Source organism: Pelodiscus sinensis, chromosome 32, assembly GCF_052426305.1.
Source record: "Pelodiscus sinensis isolate ZL-2025 chromosome 32, ASM5242630v1, whole genome shotgun sequence".
Classification (NCBI taxonomy): domain Eukaryota; kingdom Metazoa; phylum Chordata; order Testudines; family Trionychidae; genus Pelodiscus; species Pelodiscus sinensis.
Genome location: NC_143083.1, coordinates 11,330,690 through 11,352,280, shown reverse-complemented (window position 1 = coordinate 11,352,280; position 21,591 = coordinate 11,330,690). Strand labels below are relative to the sequence as shown.

General features: G+C 65.1%; 1 protein-coding gene across 4 annotated transcripts in view; it reads left to right on the top strand.

Annotated features, from left to right (window-relative positions):
• PDE4C (phosphodiesterase 4C) overlaps positions 1 to 21,591 on the top strand; it is an 87,148-nt gene that overhangs the window by 35,984 nt on the left and 29,573 nt on the right. Inside the window, exon 1 of one of the 4 annotated variants that reach the window (XM_075902921.2) lies at positions 9,742 to 11,713. The exons of 2 other annotated variants lie outside the window; for them this stretch is intronic. In XM_075902921.2, the coding sequence (XP_075759036.2) occupies positions 11,565 to 11,713 (149 nt within the window). In that variant the 5' untranslated portion in view covers positions 9,742 to 11,564. Of the gene's footprint in view, positions 1 to 9,741; positions 11,714 to 11,747; positions 21,215 to 21,591 lie in introns of those variants that run through there. One more of the 4 variants, XM_075902918.2, reaches the window with a different exon arrangement.

Below are 21,591 nucleotides of genomic sequence, written 5' to 3'. Positions count from 1 at the left end.
GTCAGGCTTGTGGTAGAAGTGGGTTAATCTACTGTCTTACAAGTCTCTGGGGTCCATCCTTCATTAGGCTGCGTCATCCGACCTTCCGGACTCAGTTCAGAGCGAAGATGCTCCTGAAGTGATGAGCCAGTGTGGAGACGAAGATGGAAGAACCCAGGGACCCTAGCCCATGTGGAGGGAATCCCATTGCTCGCCCTGGTGTGAAAGTCAGCTCCTGATGGAGTTTGTCACACAAGCAAGTCTCCTGTCCAGGCATGACTCTGTAGCCGCCATGGCTCACGTGCTGGTCTGAACAGGCAGCAGGTTTAAAACAAACAAAAGGAAGTTTTTCTTCACTCAGCGCAGTGTCAACCTATGGAACTCCTCGCCAAAGGATGTGGTGAAGACTAGGACTTTAACAGAGTTCCAAAAAGAGCTAGCTAGATTCATAGAGGTTAGAATCATGGAATATTAGGACTGGAAGGGACCTCGAGACATCATCAAGTCCAGTCCCCTGCCTTCATCGCAGGACAAATACTGTCTAGACCATCCCTGAAAGACATTTATCTAACCTCCTCTTAAATATCTCCAGAGATGAAGATTCTACAACCTCCCTGGGCAATTTATTCCAGTGTTTGACCACCCTGACAGTTAGGAATTTTTTCCTAGTGTCCAACCTAAACCTCCCTTGCTGCAGTTTAAGCCCATTGCTTCTTGTTCTGTCCTCAGAGGCCAAGATGAACACGTTTTCTCCCTCTTCCTTGCGACACCCTTTTAGATACCTGAAAACTGCTCTCATGTCCCCTCTCAGTCTTCTCTTTTCCAAACTAAACAAGCCCAGTTCTTTCAGTCTTCCTTCACAGCTCATGTTCTCTAGACTTTTAATTATTCTTGTTGCTCTTCTCCGGACCCTCTCCAATTTCTCCACATCCTTCTTGAAATGCGGTGCCCAGAACTAGACACAATCCTCCAACTGAGGCCTAACCAGCGCAGAGTAGAGCGGAAGAATCACTTCTCGTGTCTTGCTCACAACACACCTGTACATGCATCCTAGAGTCGTGTTTGCTTTTTTGTAACAGCGTCACTGTTGACACATATTTAGCTTCTGGCCCACTATGACCCCTAGATCCCTTTTTGCAGGACTCCTTCCTAGACAGTCGCTTCCCATTCTATATGTGTCCATCAATGGCTATTAGCCAGGAAGGGCAGGAATGGTGTCCCTAGCCTCTGTTTGTCTGGAAATGGGTGACAGGAGAGGTTCATGTGAGGGTTCCCTGTTGTGTTCCTGCCCTCTGGGGCACCTGGCATTGGCCACTGTCAGCAGACGGGACACTGGGGGTATGTCTAGATTGCATCCCTCTGTCGGCAGAGGGATGCAGATTAGGCAGGTCGACATTGCAAATGAGGCAGGGATTTAAATATCCGGTGCCTCATTTGCATAAAAATGGCCACCATGTTTTGCTGACTCAGCACTTTGTCGGGAAAAAGCGGCAGTCTCAAGGGGGGGGTCTGTCGAGAAAGAAAGCCTTTTTCGTCGGGTCCCTTATGCCTCCTGCGAGGAGGTTTACAGGATCTGTCGAAAAAGGCTTTTTCTCGCCAGATCCCCCTCCAGACTGCCGCTTTTTGCCGACATAGTGCTGAGTTGGCAAAACGTGGCAGCCATTTTTATGCAAATGAGGCACCGGATGTTTAAATCCCTGCCTCATTTGCAATATCGACCTGCCTAATCTGCATCCCTCTGCCGACAGAAGGATGCAGTCTAGACATACCCTGGGTGAGATGGGGCCTGTGGTCTGACCCAGTTTGGCCATTCTTATGTTCTTATGAACGTTCACAGCAGAGTTCCTCAGCCACGGGTTAGTGCCGATTAAGGCCCATTGCCTGGCAGGTGCCCAGTGGCGTCCCGCGCCCTGCCCTGCATGGGCTGTGTCCAGTCTGCCCTGACGCCCTGGGCAGGGGCTTTGCGCGGTGGAGCCAGTCAGGGTGTGGTGGGGGCTGCCGGAGGAGCCCGGCCCGGCCTCCTTTGGCTCTTGGCAGACGCAGCTCAGACCGAGGTGCCCCGTGGCGCTGCCCGCTTCACTCTCTGCACCGGGATAGGCCCTAAGAGCAAGGGGGCGCCTGGGCTGCTGGAGGGAAGGTCACCACATCTCCCAGTGCCACTACCCCAGCCGATGCTCGGCGCAAGTGACCTCCAGCCATGAGCTGGGCAGCAACGCTGGGCGGGGAGGGAGAGGGAACGGGGGAAACCCAGGGACGGACACAGCCCTTGGCTGTGGGGCCCATTTCTGGGGCTGTGGGGCACCCTGCAAAGGCCTCCCGCCATGGGGTCTGCATGGAGCAGGCCGGCTTGCCCTGTGCCCAGCCGTCAGACACACCCGCGCTGTCTCCCCACACTGAGCTGCTGCTCGCGCTCGGTCCCCCCAGTTCAACAGGCAAGGGGAGAGACGTCCCCACCCCCATCTGAGGCCGGCCCCAGGGGCCTGTGGAAACCAGCCAGCCCAGGCTGGGTTGAGGGGGAAGCGCTGACGGGTCTGCGAAGCCCCCGGGGCTGCGGCTCCATAATTGGAAGGAAGCAGATCGTGTAGGGGAGCCTTGACAGGGTGTTAATGCCAATTACGCGCTTGCCAGATGATCCCTACAAACGAGCCGTGCTGGGAGAGCAGCCGGCGCGGCAGCTCCGGCGAGGGGAGTCGGGAGCCTCGGCAGCTCCAGAGGGAGAGTCCCGGGGAAGGCAGCACGGCCTAGTGTGCAGAGCCCCGGGCGAGTCGCTGCCCACTCTGTTCCCCTCCCCCCCGGGGCTCCAGCAGAGCTGGCAGGGGGGCAACAGGGGCTCTCCTTCGACACTCTCATGTTTTGCACCGAGGTCCCACTCCAGCTGGGGGGGCCAGACTGGCTGGGTCCCCACCCCTCCAGGCTGTTGAGCGAGGGGAGAAGAGCAGGAATAAAGCTCTTCTGCCTCCATGGTGCCGACTGGGCTCAGACCCACGGAGGTGGAACCAGGCAGTGGTTCCCTGGCACAGGCATCCGGCCCAGCACATCGACTGCTCTCCCCACCATGGCCTGGCTGCTCCCCAGAGGCCGGGCTCCGAGGGAATTCAGTGCCTGGGGACCGTGCCAGCTGCAAAGCTCAAGGTGGGAGAAGTGGGGGGGGGGGGGAAATGCTCCAATCCGGAGCAGCAGGTCTCAGCAGGGCCAGCGCCCCCTGCTGCTCTGCCTGCTTCCCTGCCACCTCGGGCACAAGCGCGGTGAGTCCCAGGGCGCTGGCGGGGCCGGGCGTGTTCCGACCAGACGGCGTTGCTCTGCCGTTGCCGCCGCACGGAGGCAGCTCTGAGGGCTGCCGGGCGCTGAGCGGCTGGGACTTGTCCCGGGCGGGTGAGTCCCTGGGCAGGGACCTTCTCGCAGCTGGTGACAAAGCGCCAAGCCCCTTTGCAGGCCAAAGTCCCGTGTCAGACCCAGCCTTTCCTGGAGCAGCGCCCCGGGGAACGGGAGGGGGAAGGGGAAGGGCTGCAGGAGGCTGGCCAGCGGAGGCGTCTCCTCCTGTGTTTGTGATTTTCTGCAGTTGGACCCAGCTGGGTTTGGCTCCGCAGGCGGGGCCGGGATCAGCCCCCCCTCTCCCAGGGAGGGAGCCGTTCCCTGGCTTTAGGGCAGATCATAAATCACTGGAGCCAGACTAGCTGGCTCCTGGCTCTCGCTCCCCCTGGATGGGCACGGCACCCCCTCCCATCACCTGCTCCCCCCACCTGGGCATGTCCGCCACACCCCCTCCCATCGCCTGCCCCCCCGCCTGGGTGTGCCCTCAGCACCCCCTCCCATCACCCGCCAAGGCTCTCAGGGCAAGGTGCTGCATGCCATTGGACAGGGCTGTGTCTATTATGGGATGTAAAATGGCACGGGTCCAACAAATGCCGCTCGTTCGAAAAGTCCCTCTTTGCACCCCGCCCCCGCCTCCTACCTGCCCCGGACTCCTCCCCCGGCTGGGGCATTGAATGCTGCCCTCTCCCATCAAGACTTGCGGAGCCCAACCCCGGTGCATAGCTCCTCGGGGGCTGGGGCGTCTCATCTGCCGGCAGAAGTCGCCTGCTGTTCTTGCAAACCAGGGCCTGGCTGTCTCTTAAGCCCTCGCTCTTGGGACACGTGCGAGCTCGGTACCCCTGGAGAATGCTCCATAGCTACAGCCCTACATGAGGTGTCAGCAACCTCCCCGCCCTCCACCCCTTCTCCCTCTAGAAAACCCCTGTGGCCACCTGGTTCATCTCGGCCTGCCCTGATGGAGGGAAGTGGTCCCCAAACTCGCGTGTGCTACCCAAAGGGTTGGCGGGCACACACCTTCCCTCCCCCGGCATCGGCAGCCGTTGGAGACTCGTGACAAAGTGGGAATTTTCTGGAATTGCAGGGGCGTGCCTCATTTTCCCCCTAAATGTAGCTTTCCTACCAGAGCGAGAGAGGACGACGTTTGCCCCTGGGGCAGTCTGAGGCTTCGGCGTGTGTGTGGGTTGCCAAGCGGTCCTTACAAATGAGTCATTTTAAGAAGCCTGGCTCAGGCCGACCCCGAGGGCTGGAACATTAGCGCCGAGCCGGCAGAGCCCCGGAGGCAGAAGCGGGGCCATGAACTCAGCGTGTCTCTGCAGAAGAAAGGCTCAGGAGGCGGCCGGCAGGGAGCAAAGGGCTGGTTTCTGGAAGAGGCCGGGAGCTCTCTACCATGCCTAGGGAAGTCAGCGAGAGAGGTGAAGCCCCATCGTGGAGTGGGCTGCAGCCAGGCTGGTGAATTGCTCTGGCGGGACCAGACTGGATGATGCTTTAATCTTTACCCATCACATGGACCCACGGGAAAGAGACCCGTGAAGATTTCCACAGGGATTCCAGCAATTTCCACCCACTATCAACCTCAGCCTGGAGCAACCCATTCAAGAAAGCCACTTCCTTGACATTCCAATACAAGTCAACGATGGTCATGTAAGCACCACCCGGTACGGTAAACGTACTGGCCGCTATTCTTACCTACCTGCCTCTAGCGTCCATCCGGGGGACACCACACGATCCATGGTCTACAGCCAAGCCCTGAGATGCAACCGGATCTGCTCCAGTCCCTCAGACAGAGACAAACACCTACAGGACCTTCATCAGGCGTTCTTAAAACATACATCTTGGTTTCTGTTCTTTCCACTCCAGCTCATCTGATGAAGTGGGTTTTGCCCTCGAAAGCTCATGAGTGTGTCTATTTTTGTTAGTCTCTAAGGAGCCACAGGACCACTCGTTGGCTTTAACCTTTGTTTCTCGGTGTGAACCTCAGGACTTCCCAGGCTGCGTGTGTGTGACGGCGAGTTGGGGTTCCCCCGATCATGCAGCCCCATAGCAGCAAGAACAGACTCCGCCAGCCAGTACAATAGAGGGGGTTTATTGCTCCTCCAGGATACAGCGCAGCCTAGATGAGACGTGACGTGGCTACAGGAGTCTGGACCAGGATGCCTCAGACCCCTAGAGAGGAGGTGCCTCAGCCCTTAGACTCCCAGCCCCCCCCTTCTTAGTCCGTCTCCTTCATGATTCCAGCCAGAAACTGCCCCTTCCCCTGTACATTCATTTTCTTAGTTCCCTCGCTGCCCTCAACCGGTCTGACCGGTTGGGTCTTTGTCTCCCTGACCTAGGCAGCCCACCTGCTGGGCAGTGCTTACAGACAGACGCCAGTAGGGATCATCCACAGCCCACAGCATAGGAACCAGCAAGGAACTGACATTACATCACAAAATGTGGGTGAGTCAGTGGGAATGACACATCACAGCGCAGGGGGGCACCGGGTTACAGCCCCCCCACTACGTCACAGTGTGCCAGTGACTGACGAACCCTGCTCTGTTCAGAAGCGCGGCCTGGTGTCACTGCACATCCTAGGGGTGCATGAGTCCCCGAAGTGTGCGCAAGTCTCTGCCATTTCACTAGGACTCGCTGAGCAAAGCTCACGCTGCGAACCAACAGGGCTGGAACCCGGAGGCTTGAGTCAAGGACATGGGCAGGCGGTGGGACCTGCCCTGAAGGAATAGGGGACCCCCTGGGTGGGGGAGTGTTGGCAGAGGGAAGGGCTTCCTCCAAGAGATTGATCCAAAGCTGGGTGTAGCTGGGACCCCGGGAGGCTGTGACAGAGCCTATGTGGAGCGGCACGGCCGGGGCTTGGACTCTGGTGTTCTCCTCCCTGCCCGTATCCCTCGCCGGCGAGGGAGGCTTCCCTGGAGCAGCCTGAGGCGGGGACCATCCTCCAGGCATCCACGTCCGTTGCTCTTTCTCTCTGGCCCTGCCGGGGCTCGCAGTGGAGTCAGGGCGGCGGGGCCACGGTTCCGAGTGCCTCAGACAGAAGAGGACACTGTGCCCTCAAGCCCCAGGCGGAGTCCCTGTTTATTCAGCCGGCCCTGCCGAGCCTTTGGCTGGTTGGCCCTGCCCAGGGTTGGTCGCTCTGCCCTTGCGGGCCATGGCGGCGGGTCCCCCGCCATCTTTCCCACGCCTCCCTGCGCCCTTCGCCCCCGACTTTGTTCTCTCTGCCTTCCCAGCCAGGCTCGGCATCCAGAAATAACTCAGCGACAGGCCGAGCAGCCACGGCCTCAGGCAGGTGTTTTCCCAGAGGGCCACGCTCTCAGGGCTGGGAAGTGACCTGCCCTCTCCGCTGGGCCACGCTCTCGGCCTCGCTGGCCCCAGGCACCTTTCTGAGGGGAGCATCCGCACGGAGCCGTCCATTCAACGGGGGTGGGGAGCCCCTTTGGCACGGCAGAAATCTAGGCCCTGCTCAAAGCCTTGCAGAGCGGCACGACCCCCGCCCTGCAGGGGTGACCGGCCCAACCCCCCCCAGGGGGCGAAGCCTTGCAGCCCCACAAACCCCCCAAAGACTGCAAGCCTATGCCTGACCCTGCTCCCCTCAGAGCCCCCCGCCCTGAGCTGTGTGTGGGCTCGCTAGGGTAGGAGCTGGCTCCCCTTGGAGCTTTGCTTCCTGGGCTGCGGGGGCTGCTGCCCTGGGAGGTTCTGCTCCCCACGGCCCCGGGCAGGAGGCAGGCGATTAGTCCCCCAGATGGGGATGGGGCCTGTGGAGGAGACAGCTTTGCCCAGGCTCAGAGCTGGGGGCATGGCCAGCGACAGAACCAGCTCCCCTGAGCAGTGGAGAACTGGGCTCCTCTTGCCCCGCAGAGGGGGGTAAATTCTGCGCTCCCACTGCTGTTGTGTTCTGAGGTTGGGGCTCTGGGGCTGCCCCTGCAGCGCATCCTCAGGGCTCCGTGTCCTGCCCTCCCCTGGCTGCCGCATCGGCCAAGGCAGGGCTAAGCAGGGAGCATTTCGGCGCCAGGGCTGAGCCCAGCCTCTCCGCAGCCCCGGCCCCCGCGCCCTGCTCCGCACCATCCCGGGAGCATGAGGCTGCCCGCCCATGTAGTGCCAGGCCTGCCCCTTCCGGCACAGCTGGTGCTGCAGACAGCCGGCCGGGGAGCAGGAATTGATGAGCCGCAGCATGGAGCGCTGGTAGCCAGGCCTGGGTGCTGCCTGCGACCCGCTCCCGCACCTCCAGTGCCAGGCCAGGGACTGGCTAAATGCTCCGGCTGCAGCGCAGCGCCGGGGGGAGAGATGGCAGGCCTGAGCTTTGCACGGAAACTTACCAGCGTCCCGCAGTGCCGCAAATACCCCAGACGTGGGGGGTTGTGTCAGCAAAGGAACCGGCTGCTGCAGCTCCCTGCCGGGCCGGCTCCCCATCTCCCTGCCGCATGGCTCACCCCTCACTGGCTCTGCTTGGGAGGCCGGAAAGGTGGGTCCCGGCCGGATCTCGGCACAGAAGGGAAATCTCACCTTGCAGATTACGTTGGGTAATAACCTCGCCCCCATGCCCAGGCGGGGGCCTACCCCGGGGTGTGTGCTTCAGCACTAGCTGTGTGGGGGCTGGAGGAGGCAGGGCTGGAGAGGGACGAGGGCCTGTAAACGCGCTGTAATTGCATCGGGAGCTGGAGAGTCCCCCGCCAATAAACCGAACCGAAATGAAGCCAGGAGAACTCGCTGCTCGCGTGGGCGTCTGGCACCTCTCCTGCCTTGGGAGCTTTTCAGGGGCCAGCCCAGCTCTGGGAGTCTCCTCGCTGCTCAGAGCCACGTGCCGGCAGGCGGCGCCACCGGCAAACTGCTCCGTTTCCGTCTGGCTCCTGAAGAGGCAGCGGGGCTGGGGAGATGGGTCAGGGCAGGAGACTGACAGGACGGCAGCCAGGGGTCTGCTGGGTAAACACAGGCTTGGGAACCTCGGCGCTGCAGGGCATTGTGGGAGAGGAATTCCAGCTTGGGGTAACAGCTCCACGGGTCGGCCCCATGGACCAGCTAGTCCTGACTCCAGGCACAGTGCCACGTGCCATGTGCTTCACTTTCAATTAGTGGCCCTCCAGTCTCGGGCACGGAGACTGACGGTAACCGTAGGTTGCCTACCACTGCGAGCAGTTCCACAGTTCCATATCGGAACTCCTTCCGACGCCTACCATCCGGTCCTGGTGTCTTCGTACTGTTCGGTTAAGCAATTTGTTCCCCACCCTGCTCTACTGGCACCTCAGTCTGGGGCAGCCCCTCAGATTTATCACCTGGCTCAGGTGTGGGACTCTTCCCCCCACATCCCTTGCAGCAAAGAGAGGCAAAGAACTCAGTTCGCTTCAACACAACGGCCTTGTCTTCCTTGAGCACCCTGGCTGCCTAGCAGCCCCACTGATCATGAGGTGGGCCTGGGCGGGCGCATGAGGTGCCGAGTCTGACCCTGGTGGATGGGGTGGTGGCAGGGGGTGGGGTCAATAGACGTGGCTCTGGCTGCTGCCACGGAGGGGGCCCCGTGTCAACCCAGCACCCCCTGCTATCTACCCACAGCGGGGGGGGGGGGGCAGGGCTGCAGCTGGCTGCAGGCAGGAGGGGGAAGTAAGTTAGCTCCCTGCCGCCACCTCGTGGTGTTCGCTGGAGCATCAAGCCCTCTGCTCTTTCGTGGCTGCCGCGGGCTCCCGGGGCGCTTTGGGGTGGGTCCCAGGGCGGCTGGTGCGAGGCAAAGTTCAAACCCAGCCAAGGAGCTCTCGCCCTGCATGGCCGTCCCGCGCGGGGGCCCCTGTGGCACCAGGCTGGCACGCGGCGCAGTGGCCGTGTGTTGTGACGGTGACAGCGGGTTAGGTCCTTGCATCTGGCCCCTCGTGTCTTCCAGCTCTGGCTGCGCGGCGCCAAAGAGCTGCCCCGGGGGGCCGAGGGACCAGGCTCCAAACTGGCAGCTGACCCCTCCTGGGCTGCCAGTGCCAGGCTGGTGCACAAAGCCCGTCCCAGCGTTTGGGTCGATAGGTGTTTGCTGCCCTGCGCCCAGGCCCCAAACACCCCTGAGTTACAGCCGCGGTGAGAGCCCGGCTTTGCCTTGGGGGCCTGGCCCAGCCCCCTGCCAGCAGACTGCCAGGGCTGGGTCCCCCCGCCACATCTGCCAGGGGCGCTGGTGGGGCCATCTCTGCTTTGGGGCGCTGGCCTGGAGTGACCGGCGCGTCCCCTGAGCTGCGGAGAGAGGGGGGCTCCCCAACCTGCTCCCTGGCAGCAGGGTGGTCTTGAGCTGGGACCTGGAGCAGGACTGGGGGGTGGGGGTCCCTGCCATGCCCCCTCAGCCCTTGTCACGGCAGGGGGATGTGGATCAGATGCTGGGGCGCCTTGGGCCAGCTCCTGGCTACAGAATCCAAAGGCTGCCTGGTGGGGGGGTGGCTCTAGTCCCTGGGGAGCTGTGGAGAAAACCCATCTGTGTGTGTGTGGGGGGGGTCAGGGCTGGATTCATGGCGGGGCTTTAGGGCTGCAGCTCCGTGCTCTGGCCCAGGGGCCCCCGCTCTAATTAACCCCTCGCTATGCATCAGTGGTCGCCCGCCCATCGATCCTGGAGCCGCTGCCAGTCGATGGCGATTTCCAGCCCTGCTGCAGGGCTCAGGCAGGCGGCCTGCGTGCGGGGGCCCCTCCCTGCTCTGGGAAGGGCCGGCTGCAGGCGCGTCTCTGTGCCCCTGACGGGAGTGGGGGAGAGGAGGCTCCGTGTGCTGTCCCGGTGCCATCCCCGCCGCCCCCCTCCCTGGCCCTATGCTCTGTGTAGGGTGGCCAGAGGCTCGTGGCTCCAGGGAATCTGCCGTCCCTTTGAGCCCGCGGTGGTCCCGAGCGCGTCTGGATGCACGAGCCATCGCCTGGATCTCTCCGGCCCTCCCGTAGGAAATCGGGGAGGGGTGGGCTGTGTCGGGCCACCAGGGCAGTGTAAACACTTCGGTGCCCACGGGCGGCGGCAAGGAGAAGCTGGGCTCGGTGGGCGGACAGCCAGCTGTGCCGGCTCAGGAGCGTGGAGATGGCTCGGCCCAGCCAGCCGCATGCTGCCCACCGGTGCCACTGGGCCCCTGCCCCCGGCCACATCGCGCGTCTCCCTGCCTAGGAGTGACACCGACCCGCTGCCCCCTCGCCAGCATGGGAACCACAGGCCCCCCCAGTGACTCTCCCTGGAGCCCCGGAGGCCTCGGGGGTTCCTCTCGCTGCCCTGGGGCCTGGAAGCCGCCTGCCCCTCTCCCAGGGCCGTGGCTGGAGTGGGGAGGAGGTCCGGCAGCAGTGAAGGTTGCTGGTGCTCCTGAGTCGGGGAGAGTGACCTGCCGCTCTACTGGGTGGGGCCGGGCTGCCCCTGGCGGGTCAGCGGCGCCTGTACCCCTCGCAAGGGTGGCCCTGGGGAGCGGGGGAGGACGGGACCCACCTGTGCTGGGTGTGGGTGGGGAGAACGGGGCCTTCAAGCCAGGGGGGCCGGAGGGGGTGAGGAGGACAGGATCCAGCGAGGCTGGGCCCCCGCCACTGGCAGGGTAGAGGGCACCTTGAGCAGAGCCCCCCAGGCTGTGCACCATGCAAGCTGGTGCCGGGGGAGTTTCTCCCTTGCATGGAAGCCGGGGGCCAGCCGGCGTCGCGACAGGGAACGATGCTGATTTACACCCGCCCAGAGGCCAGCCCCTGGCGCTTCCGATCCAGAGCCGGGAAAGTCTCCCGGGACGTCTCTGAGCAACCGAGGCAGCTGGTGCTGTGGCTGCCCGGGAAGGGCCGTGTGCTGAGCAGGGCTGGGGGCGCTGGGCTGCCCCTCCCGGCCCCGCAGAGCTCCGGCGAGCAGGCGAGGGCGCGAGCGTCCCCGTGCCAGAGCGGCCTGGCCCAGCCGGAGAGACGAGGGGGGCTCGCCTGGGCTTCGGCATGTGCTGAGCCAGACAGTTGTTTAATTTCCCAGGCAGGCACGGGGAGGGGAGTGGAAAGTTTCCCTGGGAGCGAGCGCGCTGCGTTTGCAAAGCGCTTCCTGCCTCGTCCCGGGCGGACGGCGCGGCTCCTCTGAGCGGGACACGGACCCGCCGGAGCTGGGGCCTGGGAGCGACGCCCCCCGGCCGGGGCGCAGCGGCTCCAGCGCGGGAGAGGGGCAGGCAGCAGCCCGCCCCACGGAGCAGATGGCCTGACGGACAGCAGCAGCCCCCGGGGCCTCGTCTCTGCCCGCCTGGCCCCTCGCCCCAGAAGGTCACTTTGGCGGTTTTGAAGAGGGGCCGGAGGCCTGAGCCTCTGCTGGACACTCCTCGCCCCTGGTCTGTGGCGCCGAGATGCTGAACCCCAAGCATGGCTCGCCGGGGACCTCCCCCACCGCCTCCCCCTGCAGCTCCCCCCGCTACTCACCCGTCCTCTTCAGGAAACTCCTGGTGAACCAGAGCATCCGGCTGCAGCGGCGTTTTACCGTGGCGCATCCCCTCTGGTAAGGCCTGGGGCTGCCCACTGCCGGCCTGGGAAGGGCAGGGGGGCTGGGCAGGGCTGGGCTGTGTGCAGAAGCTGCCATGGGCAGGTGCTGGGGTTGCAGCTCCCGGGGTGCTGAGGCCTGAGCCCGCCGCCAGGCGCCCAGAGGCGTTGGTGGGTGAGCCGGGAAGCGGGGCCCGTCTGGGTGGCCTGGGGCTGCTCCGGGCGTGTGGCGCCGGGAGGCCACCAGGTACCAGCCGGAGGAGGGCGCTGACAAGAGCCGAGAACTTGGGGGGCTGGTGGGGGGGATCCCAGAGCTGGGCTGTCTTTGGGGGTGCTCGGTGGGGTAGCAGGTATGGTGAGGGTGCCCCCTCCCCCCTTGCCGGTCCTTCTCCCTGTCGCCGCGGTGGAGCCAGGAGCTTGGGGAGAGCTGGCGGAGGCCAGGCCGGGCTGGGCTGCTCTTTGGGGAGCGAGCCCCCCAGCCCTTTTGGGGGCCGGCCCAGCCTGACTCAGCCTCCCCCGGCTGACGGACTTTTGCTGGCCTGGCTAATTACTTCCTCCCACCTCCCCCGGCAGAGGCCTGTGTCCAGGCAGCCCCAGGGTGCGGGGGGTCCGCCGGGCTGTAGGGTGCTGGGTGCAGGGAGGAGACGGGCCGTCTGGGAGGCGGGCTGCAGCTGGGCCGCAGATGGGGGAATGTAAATAGACGGGGTGTTTGTTATGACAGAGAGAGGAAAACAAGCAGCAGATTCACACCCCCCTCCCCCTCCCCCTCCCCCACGGTCACGCCCCAGCTGGGCCGGGGGGTCCGGCGTGCCCCATCGGACGTGCCGCCGGCTGGAGCCAGCCCGCCCCCTCCTCATGCGCCTGCAGGGTCCCCGGGATGCTGCCCTGCCCGCTGACCACGCGCCGGGTCAGCAGCCCTGGCTGCAGTGAGGCTGGGGGGGGGCACACCCCGGGTCTGCATCCTCTCTGCGCCGGCGGCATCTGCCCGCAGCTGCGCTCCCCGGGGGCTTGGCGCTGCCAGGGGCGGGCAGGCTGCCAGCCGCTTGTGCCCGCCTCGTGCTGCCGGCATGTCGGCGCAGGGCACGTTTGGGTGTGTCCACAGCCGCGCCCCTGCTTGGGGGCATCTGGGAGGGGCATTGGTGCATGAGGGATGCCAGGCAGCAGTGGGCACCCAGCACTCCACCCTCACCCACCCCAGGGGTCCGGATGGGGGGGGCAGCTGCCCACATGAGGCAGGGGTTGGTCTAATGACTGGCCATGAAACACCAGGCAGGGCAGGCCACCCTCCCGGACTCCTGGCTCCGCAGGTGGTGCCTGGCGCCGGCCCGCAGTGCCAGGGTGACATTTCCAGACGGGCTGCGTAAGCTGGCAGCCCCCTTCCATTCCTGGCTTGTCTCTCCCCCGGAGCGGGGAGGGGGGTGTGTGGCAGCACCTCCTACAGGGATGACAGCCCCCGGGCCGGCCTGGCAGGGCCCCACGCACGGGCCGGGGGGGGCACCCGCACGCTGGCCGGCCTCCGGGGCACGGGGAGAGCAGCTGAGCCCTTTGCAAGGCAACAAGAGCTATTTATAGAGGAACGCGAGCTCCCAGGCCGGCCTGGCCGGGGCGTATCAAAGGGATCGGATGGGCTGGGGCGCGGGGGTCGGTTCTGTGATACGTCTCCCGGGACGGCGCGGGGCCAAGACCCGAGTGCGCTGGGCGGGGAGCCCAGGGCACCCCTGCAGCCCAGCCCTGGGCCCAGCCAGCTGGCAACTCCATTGGCCGGGCTGGGCTGACACCTAGTGGCTCCGGGCTGCACCGCAGGCTTTGGAGCTGCCTTGGTTTCCCGCTGTTACCGACCGGCTTCCTGGCAATAACAGTAACTTGGCCTGGCCTCCTGGCTCCCTGCCTAGAACCCAGCAGACGCGGGCCTGGAACCCAGCAATGCTGGCACCCCCCTGCGCGGCAGGGCAGGCTTCCAGTGCACAGGGCACCCCTCAGGCGTGGGCACCCCACCCACCCTGAGGGCCCTGCTCGGGGCGGGGGGGGGCGGCAGTTAACCCGTTAAACGCTTTGTTCACCGCCATGGGCAGGAGGCTGCTCCGGCAGGTGTGGGGCCAGCCGGCCAACCCGCCAGGGCCATGGGGGGCTGCTCCAGCCTAGCCAACTGTTGCTGCGGGCAGGGTCCATCCGCCGGCCGGGCCGCTTAACCAGTTAACTTGGGAGGAAGCCGATGAGCCTCCTGCTTGCCGGGTAACTGGTTAACTTCTCACATCCCTGACACTGCGAGTCTCCAGGCTCCCCCGGCACCCTCGTCCTGCCAGCCAGCCCTGAACAGGGTGAATCCCCGTGGCACCTGGCCATGCTCAGCCATGGCCTCCCTGCCAGGAAATGGCTGGCACGGGGCTGAGTGCCACCGGCCCAGCCCTGGCTAAACAGAGCCGGGGGGCAGCCCACGCCCTCGCCAGCCCCTTCCTCCCTCTGCCCTGCCAGGGGCTGCTCTCAGCGGAACAGCCGTGGCTGGTCACAGGGGGAGTGACTAGCATGCCGCAGTGCTGGCGGCCGGGGCTTGTGGCTCCCGGGCGGGGAGAGGCCTGCTCTGCCCACGCCGGGCTCAGTCCACGTGAGTGCCTGGCACGGCTTGGTCAGGCTGTTGGCAGAGGTGCCCGGGCCACCAGCGGCGATTTGCTGCCCTGCTAGGAAGTGAAGCTGGCCAGAGACCCAACGATAAAATCCAAGGAGACCCCCCCGGGCACGTCCAGCCGCTGGGGCCTGATCCTGGAGATGCTGGCGTCACTGGGCGGATTCGAACCCGGGTCCTTTGGAGCTTAGTAGAGGAGTCTCTACCCTTTGAGCTAAAAGTCCACTGGCTCCCAGCCCCTCCTGTAGTCATCTCTTCTTCTTAACTGTTGCTGTGGTCTACGTGCTACTGCACATGACAGTGAACCACACTAGGGCTATGGCTACACTGTTCTCGTGCAAGAACATCTTGTGCAAGCACACGTCCACACTGCCATGTGCTTTTGCGCAAGAGCATCCATGGCAGTGTGGCCGCTCTCTTGTGCAAGAAACCTCTGACAGCCATTTTAGCCATAGGGCTTTCTTGCGCAAGAAACCCCTGTCATGTGTCCACACTCCCCTCTTATGCAAGGGCTCTTGTGCAAGAGAGCTTACACTTGTTCGAAAAGAGCATAGCTCTTGTGCAAGAAGCCCTCTCTTCCCACGCTTTACTGTAAATCTTCTTGTGCAAGAGCAGGCGGGCCGTGTGGACGCTCTGCGGGAGAACAGCTCTTCTTGCAAGAACCCCCCAGTATAGACACAGCCTAGGTGTGTGGGTTACACTGGGCTCTGCCCCAGCCCCCCAGGTCCTTGGTGTGGGGAGCTGGGAGGCCCATGCTAGCGGCCACTTTCCCAGCGTGGGCACAATGGGGGTGGGGGCAGACGGATGGACAGAGCCCTGCTGAGAGAGGAACCCGCCTCACGTCGCTCTGGACGGCGGGTGCCCCCTGGTTCCTGGGCGGCTCCCGGCATCCTGGCTGTTCTGCCACATCTGTGAGTCCCTCTGGCTGCAGCACACCCCGCTTGGGGAGAGACCACCTCAAGGGCCAATCTCTGCCGGCACAGGGCTGAGCCCCCACCCGCTGCGGCCATGTGGCCCGGCTTCAGGGCCGAGCGTCCCTTTCCCTCGCACACCTGCCCCTCGCCCAACCCTCTGGGGACACTTGGTTGTACCACGGACCAGCTCCGAGGGGCTGCGAGTCCCCAGGGGACGAGGGGATCCTGCCGGAGGAGACGCGGGATCTGCGGGCACTGCCGCGTCACTAGGCTGCGGAGTGAGGAGACGAGATTAGGGAAGGGGTGAGCTGCAACCTCTCCCAGCAAGGGCTGTGCAGGGCGGCCTGGTGTGGGTTTCCTGGCCCTGGGCTGGCGGGTGTGGCCCTGCCCCTGCCCGATGGACACGGTGGTGCCTGCCCTGCTCACCCTTGGGAGCCGAATTTCCTATTTAGGAGCGAATGCAGCCGTGTCTCTTGGCCCGGGACCAGGCTGCGAACGCGGAGGCCTTTCTCCTTCCGCTGCTGCGGTGAGTGACTGTGTCAGGGAGGATGCAAAAGCCAACGTTATGGAGGGAACAAACCCGGGCGTGCCCGTTGGCTGCTGCCGGGCCAGGCCAAACCCCCTAGCCTGTCCTCCTAGGTCTCCCCTGATGCGTCGGGGACCCCCAGAGCCTCTTCCCTGCCTCGCGTTCGCTGCCTGGGTCCCTCTGGGAGCGGGGGCGGCTCATCTTTCGGGATGTGGGGCCATCCGCAGTCATGGCCACTTGACTCGAGGTGGCAGAAGTCCCTGGTGCTGCGGACGCCTGCAGGGAGGAGAGTCGCCAGGTCTGTCCCGCACCAGGGTCCTTCGTACTGGAGAACAAGGGGCCGCAGGGGGCTTGTGTCTCTGGGAGAAACTTGGGAAAGAGCAATTGAAGACAGTTGAACCTGTGGGCCCACCAGCCGTGCGGCTCCTGGAATTGCAGGCTGCTGCGGGCGGCTGGCACCACGCACGGCCTGGGCTGCTCGCAGCCCTCCACGTCAGGGGGCTGGGCCCGGCCTCCAGACGGGAACATCGGCCGCGGGCTCGCTGTCCGGGCACTTTCTGGAGGGGGCAGGGCAGACAACCCCCCAGCTGTCGTCAGTGGGGCTGGAGCGAGGATGGGCCCCGCCGCGGGCGTGGGGGAGGGATTATTGTCCCCGCCTCAGAGGGCCCGGGGGAGATGCCAGGCGGGGCCGGCTGGCCCCTGGAGAGGCGCTGCGCCTCGTTGTGAGCGACGCAGACTCTGGCTGCCGGGAGGATGCTGCCAGAAGGCCGTTCCCCTGCCCGGAGGCTGGCCTGGCTGGGGTAGGACTGAGGGGTGGGTGGGTGAGTGATTGTTCCCCTGACGTGCGGGGGCCCTCCCCTCCCAGCATGGTGCAGCTTTCTCTGCGTTCTCACGGGTCGCGTCTCATCACCCTCCTTCGGCCTGTCTGCGTGGGGGAGGCCCAGGCCCTGGGACAGAGCAGGAATTGAGCCAAGCCAGCTGCTATGGCTGCTGCGGCCGGTGGAGGCCGCATTCCGGCACCTCAGGGAGTCGTGGGAATCGGTCTCCTCGTAACTCGCCCCCCCCCCCCAGCACCTGTCTCCCGCAGCGTCACCCGCACCGTGCGAAGGTGGGCGACAGACTCGAGGCACCGTGTGACTCCCTCACCTCCGCCGGCCTGGGCTGCTCCGGCAGGCAGGACGGACGCCTGGATTCCCGGCTCTGCCACGGACCCCAGCCCTGCTGCAGCGCCGAGCCGCGGCTCCGTTCCCCGGCCCTGTGCAGAGCGGCGCTGGAGGCCTGCGGACATGCAGAGCGTCCATGGGCGGTGACAGGGCTGTTAGGTGGGTGCTACCGAGAGCGGAGCCTGCGTTGGAGCCTGAATTCTTCTCCGTGGACCAGCCGGCCTGGGAGCCCACCCTGCCCTGTCTCCAGGGTCTCCCTGCTTTGCCCCACTCTGACTGCAGTGGGCAAACCCACCCTGCCTGGCCGTGGGAGAGTGGGCACCGGGCCCCTCCGGCGCCGTGGCATGCAGCTGGAATGTGCAACGCAGGCTGTTAGCCAGAGCAGCCTCCCTCCTCGCCTTGGCTGAGGAACCAGGCAGAGCCGTGCCAAGACAGCCCCTCAGCAAGACTTTCACCTCAGCACTCCCCTCTCCTGTGCGGGGCGGAATCTCTGAGGTCCCCAGTGGCTCTTCAGCCTTGCCTCCGGCATCGGTCCCTGCCGCTCCTCCGTGGGCACGTGCGCGCCGGCGCGAGCACCGTCTATCGCGCGCCTCCGCTCCCCTGCCAGCCGGGCTGGATCTGGGTTAAGTTTCCAAGCAGCCGCAGCCTGGCCCTGCCGGATACCTGAGACCTGATCTGTGTGCCCTGCGGCCTCGGAACCCGACGCTCCGCTCGTGTCGGCCCACCGGCCCTGCCGCCGGGCCCGGGCTTGCAGGTCTGGACTGCACCGAAGGGGGCTGTGTCCCCACCCACGGGAGACTCCAGCCGCTCTCGGCACGGGCTGGGGCTGAAGGAAAACCTGCTGCAGAAAGCGCCCTGCCTGGTGACGGGTTTCTCCATCCCTGCCAACTTGGCTGGCATCCCGGTGAGCATGTATTTAGGGAAGGAAAGCAGTCCCATGTGGCCCTGCCAGGCACCTGCCGGCCTCGTGCTGCTGGGCCGGGACAGCCACATCCCAAGCTGGCCACCTCCAGGACACGCGGGTCGGACTCAGGGAGCAGGGCGAGGAACTGGCGTGACGAGTATCAAGGAGCTTGCCCGGCCAGCGGGATGTCTGAGGCCAGGGAATTGTCTCCCCAGGAAAGGGCGGGGAGCAGGTTCCCTGTCAGCCGAGCGTTTGTGCGGCTGGTTGGGAGAGATTTAAATGCCGCTCAGCTGACAGGCAGAGCGCCCACAGCTAGGTTTTGTGTGTCTATGGGTGGTGCACATTTGCACATACCTTGGTGCACATCGACATTTTATTCTGCACACAAACGGAAACAATCCGCACATTGATGGGCAAGATTGGAAGGAACATTAGCTGGGAGCCCCGGTGCTGGAGGTGTGAAGGATCCTGCGTCCAGAGGGACAGATGGGCCCAGTGGGATCCCGTGAGCCCCCTCCATCTGGTAACAGCTGTGACTGTGCAAGTGCCCGGCGAGGGGCCCATCCTTCGGGGGAGCTGTCCCACATGCCTGCTCCTGCCAGGGCCGCCTGGCCTCCCTCTAAATACCTTTGGACCAAGACCGATGAGAGCCGCACGGTGCCTCTTTGGCCCCCGTCCCCGGGCTGCCCGGCTGGGGCTGGCTGGCTCGCAGAGGTCGCTGAAGGTCGCAGCTCGGCACAGACGGGCGGATCGATGTGTGAATCGATTCGGGAGCCGCTCCAGTGACGCACGTCCGCCCAGCACCAGGGCAGGTGGCCTCCCGCTGCACGGCCTGCAGCTGTGATGGGCAGGGCGCCCGCGTTACCCCCCAGCCACACGGCTGCCCTCCGCTGGGCGGCATGGGCAGGGGATGCCCTTGGCACCGTGGTTCCCCATCAGCTTTGTGGCACGGGGAGGGGGGCATGGCTGTGGAGGAAAGTGACTTGCCAGACTCTGGTGTCCCAGCACCAGGGCCTGCCCCTGAGTCTGCGGCTCTCCCAAGGGAGTTCCCGGGCGGGCTGAATCCGGGAGGCGCCCCAAGGAGCAGCCCGGCGTGTCCATACCCGCGGGTGCTAGCGCGGGGGGCAGATGCAGGGAAGACGCCTGCGGCGGGCGTCACACCTGCGGCGGCGCCGTGTTTTCCCTGCTGTGTTAACCTGAGTCACTCCCGGGGCTTAGGAACGCAGCTTTGATTTGGATGTGACCTGTGAGTCCAGCAGCTCGGCCGCCTCCTGACCCAGGCAGGTGCCCCCAGAGGGCCGGGAGACGCCGTCTGGGCCCAGTGCGTGTTGGCAAACACGCCGTTCCAGACAAACCCGTGCTGGTCCCGGGGCTGGTGCCAGCTCCATTCCTCGACGGTGGCTCACGCCATCCTGCCGTGCCAGCAGGGTGTGTTTCCGCAGGCGGCCTGGGGTCAGGCAGGAGCGATCCGTCTGGCTGCCCGGCATGCCTCCGGCGTCTGGAGAATGGCTGTCGGGAAGGGTCTGCCGGGGCCTGGGTGCTGCCCCGGGAGTCTGGCTGGGCACAGGACTGGGGATGCCCCCTCCTCCCTGCCAGCCCCGTCGCACGTGATGGAGAAACGGTGCCAGGGAGTGAGGCCGCGGTGCCGAGGTGAAACACGCTGCGTGCTGAGCTGGAGGAGGGATCGCGCCCACCCCAGGGGAGGGGAGGGGTCTGGGGTCCCAGGCTGTGACGGACATGGGGGCTGCAGAACGTCCGTAGGGCAGGAAAGAGTAAAGGGCTTCCCGTTCCTGGACAGGCTGAGCTGTGGCTCTGGGTAAGGGCCCCCCCTTCTCCCTGGGGTAGCGGTTGTTTCTCCCTGGGGGTGTAAATCCCGCCTGTAGAGCCCTGGAGCCCTGTGGCTGTGTCCAGACACGATCCGTGGGCACCCGCCGGGGGCTGGTGGATCTGACAAGAAGGCGGCCGTGACTGGAGCCACCTTGTTGCTACCCTGACTCTCCCCAGGGACGCTGCCCGCTCCCAGCCCTGGAATCCCACTGCCAGCCCCACAGCCCAGCACGTCCCGGAAACTTCCCCTGCCCGGAACCAAAGCACTTGGCGTAAACAAACCCCCTCCCCTCCCGTTGGTGCACAGGGCTCCCCGGGGCCGAGCGCTTGTGCGGCTACTCAGGAGAGATTCCAGCACCTCCCAGATTAGCAGAGCCCCTCAGCCGGGCTTTGTTTCTACGGGTGGTGCACATGCACATGTGCCTTGGTGCACAGAACAAAATTTATCCTGCACATGGATGGAAAAAATCCGCACATGGATGGACAAGATTAGAGGGAACATTGCCTGAGGGCCGAGTGCTTCCATTTTTTGTTCTCTCAGCTCTTGCCCTTCAGTGGGGGTCCCCCTGGCTGGTGCCCTTGCTGCCGGGTGGTCTCCAGCCTCTGGGTTCCCAGCACAGCCCCTGTCCCCCTGCTTCTCCAGGGGGCCACTTGAGGACATGTATTAACTCCTCCACTGCCGGTTCCACGGGCGGCTCTGCCCAGCTGAGAACTGTGCAGCCTGCACCCCTGGCACACAGGGCCCTGGGGGATGGGACAGCCGGTGCCAGCTGTGCCCTTGGCAGGGGTGTGCCAGGGCCAGGCCATGGGCAGGAGCCTGCAGGGCACATGCTGGGCTGGAAGGAGTTAAAGGGAAATATTTGCAGCGAGCGGAACGTGCCAGCTGGCCCCTCCTTCCTCCCCCAGTGACATCACGGCGGAGCTGGCGAGCGGGGTTTGCAGAGTCCAGTGCCGGTTGCTGGCAGGGGGGAGCAGCGTGGGGCTGGGAGCTGGGCAAAGGCCAGGTCACTGCAAGGCACAGCCAAGCCAGCCCCTGGAGGTGGGGGCAGCTGAGCCTACAGCCAGCCTGGGGCAGCCGGCACCCTCCCCAGGCGCAGGGCAGCGCGGAGCAGGGACCCGCTGGGAGAGCCAGCTATGGCTGCATGGAGCTGCTTCGTGGGAGCCAAGAGGCAGAGGGAAGCCGGGCACAGCTGGGCAAGGGGCCTGTGCCAAGCCCACCCCGGCCTGCGGCTGCATGGAGCCCCTTAAACCTAGGGGTGCAGCGGAGGGCGCTCGGGGAGCTGGCCTCGGACACGGCGACGGCAGTGCTTCCGGACGGCCCATGGGAGTCGGGGCCCAGGCCCCCCCACTGAGCTGGCTGGAGCAGGAGAAGCGCCCCCCCAGCAGGGGTGCCGGGGCATGGGCCTGCTGGCGTGAGAGCTGCTGGAGGGGCCGGGGCAGGATGAGCCTGCCCACGCCGGGCGGCTCCGTGGCCCTGCTGGATTGCGCCCTGGTCTGCAACGGCCACCTGGCCGGCTCGCCCCGCGCCGTCAACCGGCCCATCGACATCGTGCAGAAGCACAGACGGTAACCGCGGCTCCCGGGGGGAGGTGCCAAACGTGGCCAGTGCCGGCTCCAGCCACGGGCCCCACGGAGCTTGCTCATGGGCGTTGGGGCTGGGACCTGCCGCCTCGGCGCGCCCTGGAGTGCACGGCCCAGTGACCCCGGTGGCTCCTTCCGGCTCGGCTGCCTTTGGCGGCTGGCGGGAATCCCTTGGCACTGAAGGGGCAAGGAAGCAGAGCTGGGGCTGGCTGGCCTTTGGCAGGTTCTGGGTGCTGTCAGAGAGGAGATAGTGTGGGGGGGAGGGGACGTGTGTTGAGGGCTCTGCCCCCAGCCCTCCAGCCCAGAGGTGTGCGGGAGGAGAGGGACGATGCTCTTACAGAAAGGAGGACGGTCCCTTTGGG